The sequence below is a fragment of the Mustela nivalis genome, assembly GCF_964662115.1.
Source record: "Mustela nivalis genome assembly, chromosome: 10".
Classification (NCBI taxonomy): domain Eukaryota; kingdom Metazoa; phylum Chordata; class Mammalia; order Carnivora; family Mustelidae; genus Mustela; species Mustela nivalis.
In genome coordinates this window covers 9,995,319-10,014,019 of record NC_139029.1, presented here as the reverse complement: position 1 = coordinate 10,014,019, position 18,701 = coordinate 9,995,319, and the positions used below count along the sequence as shown (strand labels likewise).

The following is an 18,701-nucleotide window of genomic DNA, read 5'->3' as shown; positions in this document are numbered from 1 at the left end:
CAGGGTTTACTATATTCCGTGGGCCTCTGGGAACACAAGAGTGGACTGATGAATCTCCGAAGGACCCCCATGCAATCAGCCTGCCCAGCGCTGACCAGGGTGGGAGGTGTCTCGAGGCATTCCAGGCCACTCTCTGGATCCACACACAAAGGATCGAACTAGCCCAGGAAGAGGTTATGTAGAGAGAGGGCCCTGTGGATATGCACCCCATGACCACCAGAGGCACCCAACAGCACTGCCTGGGGACAGGTCCTCTTGGTTCATGGGCTCAGTCCTGGCGCCACTTGTCTGGGGAAGTGCAGAATCTCAGACAGGCAGCAGGGCCATGGAAATACAGGGGCGGGAAGGGAAGGTGGCAGAGACAGGACTCATCCTCTATCTCCTGGGTCTAGACCTGGAGGAATCTCAGTGTCTCGTAGGGTCCTCCCAAACGACTTCTCCCTAGAGCCATAACCTGGACCTTGGTACTTGGGCAAGTGACACAGATCATGCCTTCAGGTCAGGTTTGTGTTGGGGGCTGCAGAGCACAGGAGAGGTGAGGGTCTAGTGCAGGTACACAAAGGGAGGCCCAGATTGGCAGGCTCTCTGCCTTTGTACTGTGTTCGTACCCTGCAGAGATGACACTGGGGGGGACATCTGTTGAAGGGGCTTTAAGATCTGTCCAACAGTCAGCATCAATATTTAACTTGTGTGTGCCTCTCACAAAGCCAGGTCATGCTGCCCTGTGAAGGCTTGGAAGGTCTTTGGGAACTGGGTCTCGTGGGATAGAGGTCTCCTTTAAGGTTTTCTTGGAGGTTCACAAACCCTTCTGAGAATCCAATGGGTGACATGGTAGACCTTCTTTCCCAGAAAAACAAAAGTATGCGTACACACACACACAATGTTCTTGGGTCCCCAAAGCTGTCCGAGGTTGCCAGAAGACAGCCCCTTGGGGAGAAGTCCAAGGTGGGCTTCCCTCAGAGGGCCCCATTCTGGAGGGTCAGTGCCCCCCTATCCTGGCTTCCCATTTGCTCTCCCTTAGCCTTTGGTGAAGTCTTGTTTGCATGTTCTGGACCTTGCATCTGTGTCACACATAAGAGGAAGGGCCACTGGGCCACCTGGGGCCAGGATATTAGAGAAATGGCAACCCCAGATGGGCCTGTCCGAGCTTACTCACCACCCTGCCCAAGGACTTCCCCATCCAGAGAGCGTGCTGACATTCTGGGATTTTACTTTATCTCAAGGACACTGACTGGACACTGACTGTGACATCTGCTGGTCAACAGAGGAAGTGAGATCATGGTAAATATCAGAACAAAAAATGTGAGGAAGAAAGTACTAGAAACACCATGGGATCAAGAGGTTCAAATTCCTCCCAACAGGGAACCATGAAGCAGGTTAACTGGGGCGGACATGGAGCTGGGAGGGGCTGCCTGGGTCTCAGACAGTGGGGAACTGCTTCGGTGAACAGCTTCCCAGAAGCCTGTTCGAGGTGTCCACTGGGATGCAGAAGCCACACACGGCTTCTCCCCTGGGATAAAAGGGAGAATTCAACCACGGCCACTGTCCTCATGCGTCCCCACCAGTGGCTTGGGTGCAGAAACCCCCCTGGGAATGTGGGCCTCTGAAGGGGGCTCTGGAGCTGGCCTACCTGACCTACTGCCCTTTCCAAATTGACTTTAATGAGGTTCTCTCTGTTCCCCATTTCTTGTAGCTGGAGCAATTTCCTTCTGGAATCCTCCTGAAGCTTCTCTTCAACCTGAAATGACGATGAAAGCATATCCTTGCCGCTAATGTGATCATAATGCACTCTGGGGAACTTCCTCCAAGAGGGCTAATGGCCATGGGGGAGTCCCCGGGAGGCAGGGGGTGCTGCAGCCCAGGTGGCAGGGGTCACAGGCGAGTGCAGGGTGGAGGCAGGCTCGCAGAAGCCACCCCCCAGGGTAGAGGGCCACGCTCTGCATGCCCAAGCTCAGGGTCTGATCCCCTCTGGGTCCCCGGCAAGCTGTGTGACCGCCGAACAGTGTCCTCATCTGTCAAATAGGGACGATGACCCCAGGTGCGCCTCACAGGGTTATTGCGGGGACTCAAAATGTTTCATAGAGTAGTGCCAGGACTTCCTAAGGGCTGGTGCATCAGGTGCTGTAATCTGTAGAAGAGGACAGAAGGTCCACCAGGTGGCGTCATTCTAATGCTGCTAGGAACTGCCCCATGCTGGGTACTTGATAGATGTCATTGTTACGCTTATTATCCTATTTGTCACTGCCACTTTTAGCACACTCACCAGTGGAAACCGGTCTAGAGGCTTGCTAAGCAGTATCTTTTAAGAATCGCAGATCGCAAAGAAGGCACTGACCGGGTGGGGGTTAGGTGGTGGAGAACCTGCCCCTTTATTCTCTGGTAATGTTCAAGGCCAAGTGAGCCTGCAGGTGCTCGATGCTGCCCTCTGCCGGCGATTATGCAAACCTGCAGCTGTGGCCTTCTTTTCCGAACAACCACCTTTGGAAGCACCTGTTGAGCTCAGGGCTCTGGCACTACTGGGAAATGAAGCAAACTCCCCAAAATGAACGTGAGGATTTTGTGCTGAAACAAATTCACAAGCTGTTTCTTAGGGGGCGGAGGGGAGGGGGAGTCACAGAAGTAGTACAAGCCCAGAAGAACCCCGTAGAGCTTTCTTCTGAGCAGTGTGGCACGGGGGCTGTAGCGAGGGCACCTTGGCAAAGCGATCTAACCTTAGCTTCTTCCATGTACGTCCTCCCCCCACCCCCCACCCATCTAAACATGCTCTGACGTCTATTTCAGCAGACTTTCTCATACGCTGCAAAAGCCAAGTCCAGCCTGGATTCTGCCTTTAGCTACGCTCCCCATCTAACGAACAGCTCCCCCCCACCCCTGCCCCAGCCTTTGGGGTCTTCCTGCATTGCCACTGCACTCCGTCTCTCATGCCCAGCAATCCCCAAGCCCGTGGCTCTGACCCCTCTCATCTCCAGGCCTCACCTCCGTCCTTCTCCTGGTGAGCCCACCACCCCCACCGCCAGCACTGGGGACCTCTGGCGGGTGATAAGTAGCCTCCGCCTTCTCGTTTGCTTCCTCCCACCATGTTCTTCATGGTGCTGTGCCAGTTACCAGGCTGTGGAGCAGCTCGGTCTGCCAGAACTTTCTGCTGTGATAGCAGTGCTCTGCGTCTGTGCCGAGTGGTAGCCGTATCCGGTTCTCAGGCCCTTGAAATGCGGCTGGTGTGACTGAGGAACTCAGTTTTGAATTTTACCTAATCTTGATTAACTTCAGTGTGAAGAGCCACATGTGGCTAGTGGCTATGCCCCAGTGACTGAAGCCAGACCAACACGGCTTCCGGTCTAGGCTTCACCTCCTACTGACAAGGTGGCTGGCCATGGCCTGGTTACCTAACTAGTGACTAGGGACTTGATTCCCTCATGTGTGAAATGGAGAGGATGAATGTTGGAGAGAGATGAAATATTTGGCATAATGCCTAGTGCACAGGAAATTATAGCTGTTGTTTTCATCATCATCATTATTATTTTTATAGGTTTTTACTTATTTATTTGGTCGAGAGAGCAAGAAAGAACACTGGTGGGGGGGGGGGCAGAGGGAAAGGGAAAAGCAAACTCCCCACTGGACAACGATACTCATGTGGGACTCAATCCCAGGACTGTGGGATCATGACCTGAGCTGAATGTGGACGTTTAACCAACCGAGCCACCCAGGTGCCTTTTACCATTATTACGGATCACAATGTAATCACACCAGTGCCCTGTTCAAAAGCTTTCAGCAGCTTCCCGCTTGCCTGTGTGGTAGGTCACCCGAGTGCCACACCAATGCAAAACACCCAGTCAAGGACTCAAGAAGTCCATGTGAATGCCAAACAATGTAAACAAAAATGAATCCACACCTAAATAATCATAATAAAGCTGCTAAAAATCAAGAGAAAAGAAAATCTTAAGAGTGGCCAGGGAAACAGATTACACAAAGGCACGAGAGTTAGGCTTCTAAATGACTTCGAAGTAGAAACAACAGGATCCGAGAGACAAGAGAATGATGGACCTAATGCTACCTGTAATACGCAGGGAGAGCGTCATTGCCAATGCAGAAGTCGATCCTCAGTCAAAATGTGTTTTAAGAATGAAGGTTAAATACTCATTTCCAAAGATGCATATGCAAAAATCTGAGAATTTGTTATCAGCACAGCCATGCTGGAGGAAAACAATTAAGGGTGTCCTTCAGACAGAGGAACAATGATCCCATATGGATGGTCAGAGATGCAGAAAAGAGTAGAAGGAAGGTCATGTGTGGACATGAATATTGACTATAGAGAAATAGTGATAACGCCTTCCAGACTTAGTCTATGGGACACCTGGGGGTTCATTCAGGTAAGCATCAGACTCTTGATCTTGGCTTGGGTCTTAGTCTCAAGAGTTGTGAGTTCAGGCCCTGCACTGGGTTCTATGCTGTGCACAGAACCTACTTAAGAAGAAAACAAAACAAAATAAAGGGAATAGTTTAGAAAATGACAACAATGTCATACAAACCTGGAGGGGGTGATCAAAGTTAGCGTTCCATAGCATTGCCTTACCAAGGAGAAGGGGATAATTATCAAGGAATGTCAGATCTTGATAAGTCAAGAATGCAGATTATAGCCATTAGATTGACTGTCAAAAACAGTTAAAGAATGAGAAACTCAATTACTACTGGATTTTGGTAAGTCAAGGCTGAATGCTATTGTCTTGCTATTACTAAAAGAGTAGTAAAAGAGGAAAGAATTTCCAAGCTAATGGAGAGAAAAATGGAATGATAGAAAACCACTAACTCAAAACAGGGCAAGAAATAAAAGAAAAAGGAGCATCACACAGATTGTACAGCTGGCACTGAGTAGGAAGGTAGATTTAAACCCCAGGAAACCAGTGACCACATTATATATAAATGGACTAAAAAACAAAGATTGTTGAAGTGGATTTTACAAAGATGATATGGTATTTAGAAGAGATGTGTCTAAAACTTAAAACAAAGATTTATAGAAAAATAGGAAAAAGACATGCTATGAAAATTCTAACCAAAAGAAAAACCAGCATGGCTACCAATTATATATACATATTTAAAGATTTTATTTATTTGAGAGGGAGAGAAGAAGAAAGGGATGGAGAGGGACAAGCAGACTCTCCACTGAGCGTAGAGCTTGATATTGGGCTTAATTCTAGGACCCTGAGATCATGACCTGAGCCAAAACCAAGAGCTGGATGCCAACTGAGCCAACCACATACCCCACTGCCAGAATTATATTAATGATAAAGTAGATTTTAAGGGGAAAACACTACTTGAGATGAAGAGGGATATTTTATGATGATCAAAGGGGGTTTTTCCCCCCAAAAGAAGTGTTAAATTCTAAATTTATAGGCACCTAGTAACACCGCCTCAAAATATACAAAGCAAAAGTTGACAATACTAAAAGTAGCAATACACAAATGCACAGTATATTTAAAAAATATATACACTTCTTCAATGACTGATAGAACACATAGCCAAAAACATCAATAAGAGCATTTAAGTTTGAACATCACTGGCAAATCCGATTTTATTTTATTTTATTATTTTTTTAAAGATTTATTTATTTATTTGACAGACAGAGATCACAAGTAGGCAGAGAGGCAGACAGAGAGAGAGGAGGAAGCAGGCTCCCTGCTGAGCAAAGAGCCCGATGTGGGGCTCGATCCCAGGACCCTGGGATCATGACCTGAGCCGAAAGCAGAGGCTTTAACCCACTGAGCCACCCAGGCACCCCGCAAATCCGATTTTAATGGATCAATTCTCTTCTGGATAAATTTTACCAGTTAAGAGTTGAAGTCAAGACTAGTCGAGACTGGTGGAGACATACAGGAGCACTGGAGTCGGACAGACCCGAGTTCACGTTCCGAACATGAACAGCTACTTAATCTGTGAGCACTTGGCTAACATCCTTTCCCTCTGCGAGCCTCAGTTTCTCAGCTGTCAAGCGGGTTTAACACCAGTATTGACCACACGGAATCGTTGTGAGATTCATGGAGATGATGGGTGTAGAGAGCCTGGCCCAGAGCGGGCACTGGGCCACACTGTCCTTGTCTTACCTTGCTCTTTTCTCGCAGCGTCTTGGAGATCACATTCTGTTCGGTAGAACTCTTCTTCAGCTCCTCCCTGAGCTTCTTCATTTCTTTCTCCATGTCTTGGATTTGCTGAAAGAGTTTCAACAATAGGAAATCAACATCCCTGATGGGAAGTAGGAGTTGCCTTCTGGGCTGAAAATTCTGAATCTCTGTAGCTCATTTCTTTGGGTTCATTAAGGCAGAAACCTAGTCTAGTATTAGCTTAATTACTTCCCTTGGGGGAAAATTTTATATCCGTGGGGCAAAGTAGGTATTTTTTTTCAATGGATATATGGGAAACTGGGTAAAGGAAAATGATTAGCTTCTTTTGAAAATCAGCATGGATCCTGGATTAAACAGTACAAGATATCTATCAACTCATTAGAAGCTCTTCTCCGGGGGTATATTTTTGAGATCAATCTAAATAAGGGCTCCTTGGACCAAACAACGGACGCGGTTTGGAAGGACAGAACAACAAAATTTTTCTTTTCTCCCATTTCGAGGCAGAGAACAGCAATGCTCCTGGCACAGAGAACGGGCGTCTCCTCCTCGTATCGAAGGCTCCCTACTTCCCCATGAATGGGAACTCACACCAGCTGCTGTGCAAGAGGATTCGGTGGGCCCAGGGAATGCACATTTTCATTTTAGTGCTCGTAGTTTATTACTTATTTCCAAAGTCATCCTCTAAGGCAAACGACACCTTTTCTTTTCTTTTTGCACATTTTAATTAATTTATTTTTTTAAAATAAACCTATCGTGTATTTTTATCCCCGGGGGTACAGGTCTGGGAATCGCCAGACACTTTTTCTTTTTGTTTTGTGTTTAGGAATTGCTGTAACATTGGTATATTTCCACAAAAATATTTCTGGAAGGACTCTGTGTTGTTAACTGTGCCCATGCCTTTGATAAACTCTGACAGTGGAAGATGACGCTTTGGGCACCCCGGTTTCCGGGGTGCGTCCCCCCGCCCAGCCCCAGCGGGAAGGCACCCACTGCCCAGAGAATGCTGGGAGAGTGTTTTTTTTTTTTTTTTATGGTATTTTCAGCCATCTCTTCCTTGAGGCTAGAGGCAGCATTTCAGAGAACTAGATGGCTAGGTTAACACTAAATCATTAAGCCCCACAGCTTGTGCTACCTAATGGGCCAAGGAATCCCTTCCCCGACCCACCCTCAAGAACCCCTGAAGGTCGAAGTCTAGTCGGTCTGGGGATACCTGGCAGTGAGGAGGCTCAACTCACGATTTTGCAGAGTTTTAATTCTTTCCCTTGGGCTTCTTGGTACTCCTTGTGCGCATCTTCCTTCCGTAACTCTTCTTTCAGCGCGGAGCACTGTGGAGCGAGCGGACAGCAAGACCCCGCGGGGTTGTCCGTGGGTCCCTAGTCCCCGTATTTGCCCCGACAGCGTTTCCTGTTGCTTCAGCCAGTCACTCCCCCAAATTCTCAGAAGCGAGGCCGCTTGCGTCCAAGGGACGCCCGGGACCCTGCAGCAGTTCCTAGTCACCCTTCTCACGAGTTCTGGGGGTAACGTGTGTAAATTCTTCCTCAAGGGGCGCCCGGGTGGCTCAGTGGGTCAAGCCCCTGCCTCGGGCTCAGGGCATGATCTCAGGGTCCGGGATCGAGCCCCACGTGGCGCTCCCTGTTCGGCGGGGAGCCCGCTTCGGAGCCCTCGCCTCCCAGTTCCTGCTCGCTCTCTCTCTAACTCTGCCCCCCCCTCAAATTAAATGAATAAAAACTTTACAAATATATAGTAATGTGGATTTCTAGGGTAGCATTTTCTTTCTTTTCCCTCCAGTTTTGCTTCTCAGTATCACCTACTTCTTTTTCCCTAAAATTCACACGCATGAGGGCTGCCCAGGGCCGCCAGCTTGGGGGCAGGAGCCTCTGTGCTAAGGGCGGGCACAGGCTGGCAGAGGGCAAATACCTCATCCCGAGGTCAGTGAGGAAGGGGAAACGGGGGGAAAAAGAATCCGAATGTACTTCAGGAAGCAGAACAGTCCAAACGCGGACGCTCTGCCGCATCTCTTCCCCTCAGCACCAGCTCTGCAACCCGCCCTCTCTCCAGTACGCATGTGCACGCACGCGCACGCACGCACGCACGCACGCACGGTGAGACGCACGCACGGACGCACGCATGCGCCCCACAGAGAGCCGTGGTCCGGTGGACCTAGGGAGTCCGTGTGCTGGGTACGGTCCGGGCTCCGCCAGGCGGCTGAGCAGGTGCAGAGGCCGAAGAGCCCAACTGAGGTCAGCCTCTCAATTCTCCGAAAATGGTTTTGTTATCCGCATTTCGCAGATGTGGAAGCAGAGGCCCAATACGCTACGAGAAAGGAAAGCTCTGGGATTGGCTCCTGGTCCCTCCGACCCCAAAGCTCGTGCTCTGCATCTTCTCGGTCCCACACTGAGTGTCGGACTAAGCGCCTGATGTTACTTCCTGTGCCTTTTCTTTGGAACTGCGAGTTCTAGACCCCCCACATCCCTGCAGACAGAGCTACCGGACCAGGCAGCCGCCGGAATCTCTGAGCTGCCTCCCCGAGATGACAGCTGCTGGGTTTTACCTCGACTCGTGGCAACACACAGATCACATGCATCCTGAGACGTCTTCATCTACAGGCTCAGGGTTCCAAAGTCAGGACTGAAACATCATTTGCAGAGTCAAAGTTACACTTTAAAAGTTCTTTACTTTGCAGAGAACCTGGCCCGTTGCCTTTAGTCTCTCCAGGAGGGCCTTTGGTGTTCGGGCCGCCCAGCAGCTGTCCTCCCTGTGCCTTAGCTATGCCCTTGGGCACCGGCATGGTCTTGCAGTGATGGGAGAAATGGGAGTGACATTGAAAGCCGGGGTCCGGGGTACGTGAGATAAGTCATGGGACTCTGATCTGCTTTTCTGGGACAGCTTCAAGGATGGTGAGGGCACCCCGACACTCACCCTGGAGCTGAGGGCTTCAAGCTGGTGATCCTTTTCTTTGTTCTCGCTTTTTAGTTGGTTCACCTCCTGTTTGAGTCGTTCGATTTCCTCATCCTTTGTTAACAATTCTTTCTGCAATGATGATACCATCCCTGTAAAAAAATAAAATAAAAAATAAAGACTCGCCGAGGTCAAAGACGCAGGATGGATTACTGTTGCCACAGCTGTCAGCCAACTTGAGGCCGAATCCCTTCTGAACCCAGGCTGTCCCTGGTCCTTGCTTGCAACTGAGGAGCTTGTGTCCAGGCTCCCAGAGCTGGGCCAGGGATGACAATGAAATTCGTGGAACAGTGGTTAAGACCTCAGTGAGAATAAGAAGTCAGCGAATGTTGCCAGGAAAAGAAAAGCCTGTGGGTTTGGGCTTGGCAGGAGTGTCCACACCATGGACCTGGAGAACAAAGGCTCAGTGCAGGAAAGGACCAGGAATTTTTCACCAGAGGCCATAAAAAGTCTTGTGGCAGAAGGAGGGTGTGAGAAGGGTGGCTGGATTCACACTCAGACCTGAGTTTAGAACACATTTCAACCACTTAGTAGCATGGCATTCTTGGACAAGTTATTTCTCCTGTAAGTATCTTTCACTATATCTCCCCCATGGAGTTGTTACAAGGGTTAAAGACCTATAAAGAACATAGGAGAGTGGCTGACCCATAGCATTTGTTACAGGTACCTATTATTTTTTATGGTAGCCGGCTTCTAAAATGGCCCCAGTGATCTCAGCCTCCTGGAATTCCTGCTCTGGCACAGCCCCCTCCCACCATGAGTAGGGCTGACCTGTGGAACCAGTGTGATATTGTGGAAAAGATGGACTGTGACTTCCTAGATGGGTCATAAAAGACATTGTGGCTTTCTCTTTGCTCTCTGTTGGATCACTCACTCGGGGGAAGCCAACCACCATATTGTGAGGATGCTCAAGCCGTCAGGGGAGAGGTCCACATTCTGGGGAATGGAGATGTCCAGCCAACAGCCGCGTGGACCAGCCATTCTGGAAGCAGATCCTCCAGCTCCTGCTGGGGCTTTAGATGAGGTGACAGTCACCCCCGCCAATGTGTTGACTGCCCCACATGGGAGACCTTGCAAACCAAGTCACCCCACATTCCTGAGCTCCACAAGCTGGATGAGATGATAAATAGTGGTTGTTGTTTTACCCGCTAACTTTGGGGATAACCGGTTATGCAGCAGGAGATAAGTAATACATTACTGGACTTTTATGAGTAAGGACACGTGGGAAGAAGGGTGAGAAATGCTGTGGGACTGGATGAGCTCACGTGTTTCTCTTCTCGGAAGAACGTTATGCCCAATTTTATTGGTAGCTGTCAATCAGAAAAGTATGTGAAGTAAAGGACAAGTGATCCAGAATTTCATTTGAACAGTAAGCTCTGTCATAGGACATGGTGAGGTTACTTTGAAACAGGTTGATCCCTTTGGGGCTTGCCTTCTGGCTTTGTGAGGTGGGACTGGAGCAACCTTTAGTCTAGAGGTGATGGGGCCTCATGACTAAGCCAACATCTTTTTGACTCTCTACCAGATACCCTGTGTATTATGAGGCCTCTCCCTTCTGGAGGCTGGGAAAATGAACCATTCCTAGCCTGTGTGAGCTTCGAGATGGTTCCCTCTGCTCCTGTTGGGTTTTCTTTCCCTGCCCACATATGTGTGCTGCTCGATACTCAGCTGAACACTGGTGGGGGACCCTCTAAAGATCACCGGGGCTCCCTCTGTATGGCTTCTCCTTTCTGGTACGCTGCCCAGCGCCCTGTAGCTGTGTTAGCTTCTCCAATGCTATCCCCTCAACATGGGGGGCCCTCTGGGCTCTGCCTGGGGTCTCCTTCCTGGACTGTGGTCTGGAACCCCTCTGTGGGCACTAAGCTGGGGCAATCATAGGGTTCCTGGTTTGTTTCCTCTCTCCTGGATCATGGTCACATGAAAATAATTACTGCAGATTAATTTTTTCTTTTTTTTTGGTTGCTTCAGGCAGAAGAGCCTGGAACCCAGTCTCTGTCATTCCATCTGCCCTGTACGTCTTTCCTGCCTCTCTCATTGCAGAAGCAGATGTTGTGATGGCCTCTGTGAGCCTGGTCCCTGAGTGGCTACAATGAGCAAAGCCCCGGCTAAGCCAAGATGGACACCAAGGTGGAGGCAAGACACGAGCCTGCCTGTTACAAGCCACTGAGCCTCAGGGCCCATTATTGCAGTGAAACCCAGCCCTGTGCTTCTGGAACTTGAATGTGCATATGACACCCCGGCGATCTCACCAATGTGCAGATGCCCCTTCAGGAGGTCCAGGCTGGGGCCTGAAACTCTGTGGTTCTCCCCAGGACCCAGCGCAGGAAGGGTTCAGGAAATATCTTGAGGACCAGGAAGAGCATGAACAGGCCTGGCAGGTGGTGGCGGTAGGGGCGGGAAGTTGCAGAGTGAGGCGGAGGAAAGCCTGGAGGTGAACCTGCCGGGGCCGGGCAGTCCCGGCACAGGACGTCGAATTCATAAAGTGATGGATGGCCACTCACCTGTGCCTCAGCATTACACTCGCTCGGCCTTTGCAGCTCTGGATGCGTTTCCTGCTGTGTAGCAGGTGCTCTGAGAGCACTGTGCTCCATCCAGACTCACTGCCTGCTCCCCCTTGCTTGCCTCACTCCCTCCCTTCTTTCTCTGTTAATGGCCCTATCCTTCTCAGGCATGTGATTTCTCTCTAAAAACCCCAGGGGCTCCCCATCCCCCTTAGAATAAAACCCAGACTCCTCCCTGTGACTTGCCTCCCTCTCTGACCCTGCCCTCCGCCCAGTCCCATGTTTACCCCACTCCAGCCACACTCACCTTTAGCTCCTCCCATGCCGCCAGCTGGCCCCAGCCTCAGGCCCTTTGCACTTGTGATCCCTGTGCCTGGAACACTTTTCCTCTGGCTTCCTGACTGTTCTTCCCTTTCACCTTTTCAAAGACCTGTCCTTGCCTGCCGACTAAGCTCTTCTCCCTTCACTTTCACCCCTGAGGCACTTCGCTCCCACACTGGCCAGTTTTCTCTGAAACAGGCTTATTTACCTGTTTACTTTTTTGGTGTCTCTCCCCAACTTGCAAATATGAGCCCTAGGAGCACCGGAACATTGTGCTCAGGGCTGTCTCTCCTGGCACCTAGAACAGGGCCTTACACTAATTGAGTAGGTGCTCAATTAACACGTGGAATGAATGACAGCATCTAGGGTAAGAAAGGGCTGGCCTCTGGACAGTGTGTTGTTTCCCAACCAAGGTCTATAGTGTGCAGCCCCCTCTGCTGGCCAGTTAGGAAATGTTCTCACCCGGGCCCAAGGGCACCAGGTGCCCTAATGCGGTGACCCCGCTTTGTTCACATTCCAGCTTGTACTGAAGGCAAGCTGGCTTCTGGAACTGCCTGAGCCACAGGGTGCCCTGTGCTCTCCCTGGTGAGCCCGGCGCTTGCTAGACATAACAAAGTGATAACCTTCCCTCAAATAGTTAAAAAGGCCCTGCCCTAGGAACTGGATGGCAAAAATCCTCTCTTGAGGGCTGCCTCCAACTCATAGACACAGGCCACTCAGAAGACCTCTCAGACTGCACCCCAGATCAGTGAGCAGCAGTGCGGTGGTTGATTGGTGATGTCTGCTGTGGACAGGAATTAGAAGGATGGGGCAGCTCTCAGGCCCACATCAGAGAGAGCTCACCTGAGGTGATGGCTTTGTCCCTCCTCAAGTTCTCCCCCTCGTTCTTCAGGGATGTGATTTCTGAGTTCCTCTCAGACAGCGTCTGGCACAGCACCTGGCTGTAGTTTTTCTGCAGGGCACTGATCTGTGGGAGGAGGTGACACGATCAGAGGGGGCCAAGCCCGGGTGTATGGGATACGCGGGTACTTCTCCCCGGTTGGACAACAGATTTGGATTGATCTTTGGTGGGGAGCTGGGGACACCGAGCTTTTTAGTTTTAACTGGTAGAAGGTACAGGAGAGGGGCTGTTCTTCAGCGACCACCATGTCATATGGGATAAAAGCGATCTCTAATGTGCCTTCCTACCTCCTTTGGACTCTCGGCCAGAAAAAGACCAGCTGCTGGTCCCATCCAGCACCGACCAGATGCAGAGCAAAGCTCACGAGAAGGAAGCAGGTTGTAAAATTAACTTCCTCGAATGAGAACAATGGTAGCTTGTATCTCACAGAACACTCCATAGCTCACTAAGCCCTTTTCCAGATGCTACTACTCCCATTGCTCCTCACAGCATCGCAGGAGGCTGAGGGTCCCCCACCAATGCTCCCATTTTGCAAGCGAGCAAACTGAGTCTCACAACAGTGAGGATCCCACGGCTGGCACAGATGGAGTTAGGATTCAGCTGGTCTGCAGGCACCCGGTTCCAACCTTGCCGGATGGCTCTAGGCACTGGAGTGCGGGCTGCAGGCTGTAAAGCACAGCATGGACTTGGGAGCCTGACTCTGGGTGTCTGTTGCTGCTCTTACAGCTGCTGATGAACACAGGGAGGACACCAGATTGTGTCTCACTGTTTCATTAAGTGGGGTGATGGCAGTCCCAGTCAGAGAGGATTGTGAAAACTATTTTAATAAGTTAGCTTATGTACAAGAGCTCGGATCGTGCCTGGCACACGGCAGACAGGTGGTAGCTGTGACTGTCCTCTGACCTCACTACCCAGTCAACCCTCTTATCCTGCTGGGGGTGGGGGGGCAGCCTGTGAGGGCGCAGAGACGTTTGCCAGCAGATGGCGCTCAAGGTCCTTGTTTTCGGCTTCAGTCCCTGAAAACCTTGTCATTCTCACTCTGGGAGAAAGAACAGACTGAACAGGGTTCACAAGTTCTGGCTCATTTCAAGCACCATCATTGTTCAGATTCGATGACAGCTGGGTGGGGTGGGTACACGTGCTTTTCCCCCGGGGTATCTGAGATATTGGGAAGAGGACACCTGCTGGAAGGTGGTGGGGCACGCGTGACTCTGATCCCCACCCTCCCCAAGGCTATACTTTCGCATGTTTGTGCTTTTGAAACTTGGAGTGAAAATGTTTCTTTCACCTCTTACTGTTCTCTGTGGGGGACATGCAGCTTTCCCATAAGAGGTACTTGGGATAATTTTTAAGAGTGTTACTAGCTCTTCTCAGCTTCGTGCTTTTAATTGCAATGATACCAGAGGCACAGCGCAAAGAGAAGAGCTTCTAGAAGGGCTTGTGTGGAGGATTTTTGTTTGATGAAGTTCCCTACAAGTGAGCCAGCAACTGCCTTGGGGGTTGGGTTTGGAAGACGGGGATTCCTTGTCCCCCTCCCCAGCTGACTGCCGGAGCTCTTTCTGGCTGGGGCTGGGGTGGGGGGTGAGAGTCACTGAGGCAATGGAGCTGGGTAGAGACAGCAGGCAGAGTGAAAGCATAGGGTCTGTGAGGACGAGGACGCACACCTGCGTTCAACCTGTCCCGCCCCCTCTAACTTGCTGTGCGAACTGAGCAAGTTCCCGGAAGGCTCTGAGCCTGCCTCGGTCTCCTCATCTGGAGAATGGTACGTGTCAGAGGGCCGTGGGGTTTAAGTGAGCCAATGCATCTACCAAACTTGCACCAAAGCTTGCTCCTTGTAGGTGCTTAACAAAAGTGAACGTGGTTCTCCTGGGCTGGGAGCCTACCACGCCCCTGATTCCTGGGATGTGTGCTCAGACCACGGGGCACTGCTCTGACCTTCCCTTTTCTATCTGGGTGACTCCCCTTGGTGCTTCCCTGGCTCTCCCCGACAGCTGTCGCCCTGGGTCCCGACTCCAAGGCCTCCACCACCTTGTCTCCGAGTCTCCCTACCTGGTTTTTCAAGCTCTGGATCTCTCTGTGTTTGGCATCGATGTCCTCATCCAGATCCTGCAACCGACTCTGCTTGGACGAGGTGGACTCCGACAGCCTCTGGCTCAGGCTGGCCACTTCATTCTGCAGCTTCGCTATCACCGCATCTTTGTATTTGGATTCAAGTTCAAAATCTGAGAGGCGGCTGATTTCTTTCCCCAGCAGCAGAATGATTTCATCCTGGGTGGCGGCCAGATGGGGTGTTTACTAGGTGTGGGTCTGCCGCAAGGGTGAGCCCATTTTTAAAAATGCAGGGAAAACGCGGTGCGATTCTTTTGGAAGGGTGAGGGCAGGTGGGGAGGGGAAAAAAGCAGACTTTCAAGGTTATCTCCATCACTTGGAAAACCTCCCAGAGACAAGAGTTTGGGGAAAATGATACACTTGTATCCAGACTCCTGTAATAGGTGTTTATACCTCACAGGGATTGAAAATTTCCTTTCCTGTAAAATTACACTTTCATGTTGAGAACAACCGCCCCACCTGGGAACTTTTGTTGTTAGGGAATTTATTTATAATATTTTTGTTTATAATATTCAGCCTAGCGCAGTGGGGACCCAGGAAAGGTTGCGAGGAAAACAATATTCTATTTGACCACATCCTGTGTATAGTGAAGACTATTTTTTAACTTAAAAAATTTAATAAATTCTGAAATATTTCTTTCCCCTTTCCTCCCTTACGGTACTTCCTGCCTCTTTGCATTATTGACATAAAAATTTACTCCACGTAACTGAGTCTGTAGAGTAAATAAGCAGGAGTAGGGATTTATTCGTGTGGGCTTATGTCAACTTTTAGTTGGGGAAAACAAAATTGCCGACTGACTTTACCCACAGGTATAGTTTTTTTCAAAGATTTTATTTATTTATTTGACAGACATCACAAGTAAGCAGAGAGGCAGGCAGAGAGAGAGAGAAGGAAGCAGGCTCCCCGCTGAGCAGAGAGCCCAATGCGGGGCTCAATCCCAGGACCCTGAGATCATGACCTGAGCTGAAGGCAGAGGCTTTACCCACTGAGGCACCCAGGCACCCCTACCCAGAGGTATAATTAACCCAGTTTTCCAACTACCCCCCCAAAAAAGAGCTCTGCCGCCAAAGAATTTGTTAGGCTTCTCCCCAAAAAGAAAAAAAAAATTCCTCTAACTTCTTAACAGAAATCATCAATAAAATGTCAAAAAAAAAAAAAAAAAACCCCGAAACACAAGTCCCCAGGTGTATCTGCAAATATAGCTACAGAATTTCTGCTTTTAAAGTAGTCCCTGCTCTTCCAACAATTTCCCACTGGTTGGAAGGAGGTAAATGAGTAATTTGTAGGCCAGCTCACTTCCTGGGGAGCTTTACCCAATCAGCTCCACGACCTTCCAGCTCCCCAGCCCAAGGAGGGACTGGGTTTCTGCTGTGAGGAAGCTTCTTTGGCATTGCCAGTTGCCACCAAGGATCTTTCTTTGAATCCCTGCAAATGCATGTGGCAAAATTTCAGGGCAGAGCATCAGACAGATCCCATACTGGGCAGCCGTTCCTCTTTCACCCAATTAATTCATGCAATAAATGTTTATTGAGCAGCTACTATGTGCCAGGCCCTGTACTGGGCTCTGCAGTATAAAGAAGCCTGTAAGGTGGGCTGTGCAGATACAGTTGCTGCCTTTCTGTGAGGCCCCCAAGCTCTTCCTTGAGAGAGGGGTCCCCCCTTCCATGTAGTCTTGGTAGGACTGTCAATCATGTGCCCTGCTCTTTCCTGTCCCCGCCCTCCTGCCCCTTTCGCGTGACCCAAGCTGGTCAAGCAGGGTTTTCTCAGAGATTTCACACATCCATTACAGAGGGAGAGGATCATGCCTCCTTTTGGGACACAAACTTTAAATTTATGGGCGTATGTGTCTGAGTTTTTCTTTTCCAGTGTGCTGTAGAGAGCCAAACACAGAGGGAAACAGCAGAAGAGATCAGTAGTAGGGACTGTTTTGATCTCGCTTAAGGTCCTGTATTTAGCCATCCCTGAAGCTAGTAGGCTTTTAAATTTTCAAGAAGATGAGTCAATAAATGCCTTTTTTTTTTTTTTTTCTGCTTAAGCCAATTTGTTTATTGGCACCTGCATTTGAAACAGTCCTGGAAAGTGAGGGCATAAATGGCTTATAAATAGGAAAAAAAATTATAAATGCGGTTGCGTTCTATTTCCAGTTTAAAACTGGGGAGGACTGAAAAATGACCACAAATGCTTTGCAGCTTCTGCGCTTAAGAGGTAGAATCGACTTCCCCATTCCCTAGGTCTGGGCCGGCCCTGTGTCTTGCTTTTGACCAATAAAATGTGGCAGAAGTGATGGGCAGCAATCTCCAGGCAAGTTCTTTAAGGCCATATAGCGTCTGTTCTGGCCCTCCGGGAAGCCTGGGGCCACCACGCTGTGAAGCAGTCCCAGATGATAGACCATGTGCAGAGAGAGGCCCATCACTCCAGCCAGGTTCCAGACATGGGAATGAGGCCATCGGAGTGGCTGGGCCATGCCACTGGCTGACTACAATTGCATGAACGAGGTCAGGGGACACTAGCAAAAGAACATTCCAGGTCACACTGTAGATTCTGGGAACTAACAAATTCCTGTTTTTTGGTTTTTGGGTTTTTTGGAGTAGGCTTCACACCCCATGTGGGGCCTGAACTCATGACCCTGAGATCAAAAGTCACATGTTCTACTGATTGAGCCCACCATGTGCCCAATAAATTGCCACTTTAAGCCAATAAGTTTTGGGGTAGCTTGTACACAGCAAGAGAGAACTGGTAACAGCGTCCCACGAACCTGGCTTCGTGCCTCACTGCAACACTTCTCCAAGGTCTGGTCCTGAGACACCTGCCACTTGAGGTTGCAGATTCCCATGTCTAGCCCAGACCGCAAGCGGTTCTGCTCCTCACAGACTCAGAGAACTGCTGCAGGCTCAGGCCCTGGCCTTTAAGGAAAGTAAGATATCGCGGGACTGCTTCTTTTAGGATAATTTTAGTTTGTGTCGATGCAGGGAGAAATCAACCTGGACCCTTCCCGGCAGGGCTTGAATTCACTTGCTCTGGCTCCCATTCCCGTTTCATTCTAAACCTCTCCCGTCCTTCAACAAGCCGCTGTCTTCGCTCTGTCCTCGGCCTCGTTGCTCACTTCTTCCTGCCAGGGAACACGTTTTCCCCGACACTGTCCTACCACTCATGGCTGACCAATCGGTCCCTGTGTGGGAGTTAGGAGCACCAGCTGCAAGTTAAACAGGCTCAGTTTTGAATCCCAGCTCTGTCCCTCACACTGTGCAACCTTGGGCCACTTGCTGAACCTCTCTGAGCTTCGGCTCTCTCCTTTGTAAAGTGAGGGTGATAACATTTATTTTGAAGATGGTGAAGATTCCTGAGCTGATTGAATGTCAAGGGCCCAGGACACGGTCTAGCACACAGTAGGTGCCAATACTTTGCGCTCGTAGATGTTGTTATTTGGGATAAAAGGAGCAGTTACCAAACCTTTGGTTGAATGCCCCGGGAGTAAAAGATGGTTTCTTAGAAGTAGTCAAAAAAAAAAAAAAAAAAAAAAACAACCAAAAAAGGCACTTCTAGACCATAGAGAACAAGAGGTAATCCCTTGGCAGTCTCTCTTGCTGCTGTAGCTCTGTCCTTCCCCAGAGACCCCCTCACCTTATCCTGCTGGGCTGTGTCCTGGTCCACATAAATATCCCTGGAAGGTCCTGCCCTGGGAATTCCATCGACCACTGACTGTTCCGACAGTTCCACAGCGTTGGTCCACACTAATGCACAGATCAACAGAGAGCACACAGGACATTGTGAGTGTCCTTAAGGTCTAGAAGGATCTTT

The 18,701-nt window shown here is 49.8% G+C and overlaps 1 protein-coding gene across 14 annotated transcripts in view; it reads right to left on the bottom strand.

Moving 5' to 3' along the window:
* Nucleotides 1–18,701, bottom strand: part of FHAD1 (forkhead associated phosphopeptide binding domain 1) — a 129,200-nt gene that overhangs the window by 58,879 nt on the left and 51,620 nt on the right. For 12 of the 14 annotated variants that reach the window (XR_014299377.1, XM_082685439.1, XM_082685435.1 and 9 more), the window contains 7 exons: nucleotides 18,525–18,634; nucleotides 14,844–15,062; nucleotides 12,737–12,860; nucleotides 9,033–9,163; nucleotides 7,349–7,438; nucleotides 6,096–6,200; nucleotides 1,631–1,738 (listed from right to left, as the gene is read on the bottom strand). Coding sequence is in view for 13 of the 14 variants with exons in the window: in XM_082685439.1 (XP_082541565.1) it covers nucleotides 1,631–1,738; nucleotides 6,096–6,200; nucleotides 7,349–7,438; nucleotides 9,033–9,163; nucleotides 12,737–12,860; nucleotides 14,844–15,062; nucleotides 18,525–18,634 (887 nt within the window). In the remaining variant the exon portion in view is untranslated. The remainder of the gene's footprint in view (nucleotides 1–1,630; nucleotides 1,739–6,095; nucleotides 6,201–7,348; nucleotides 7,439–9,032; nucleotides 9,164–12,736; nucleotides 12,861–14,843; nucleotides 15,063–18,524; nucleotides 18,635–18,701) is intronic. The other 2 variants (XM_082685433.1, XM_082685440.1) reach the window with 2 other exon arrangements.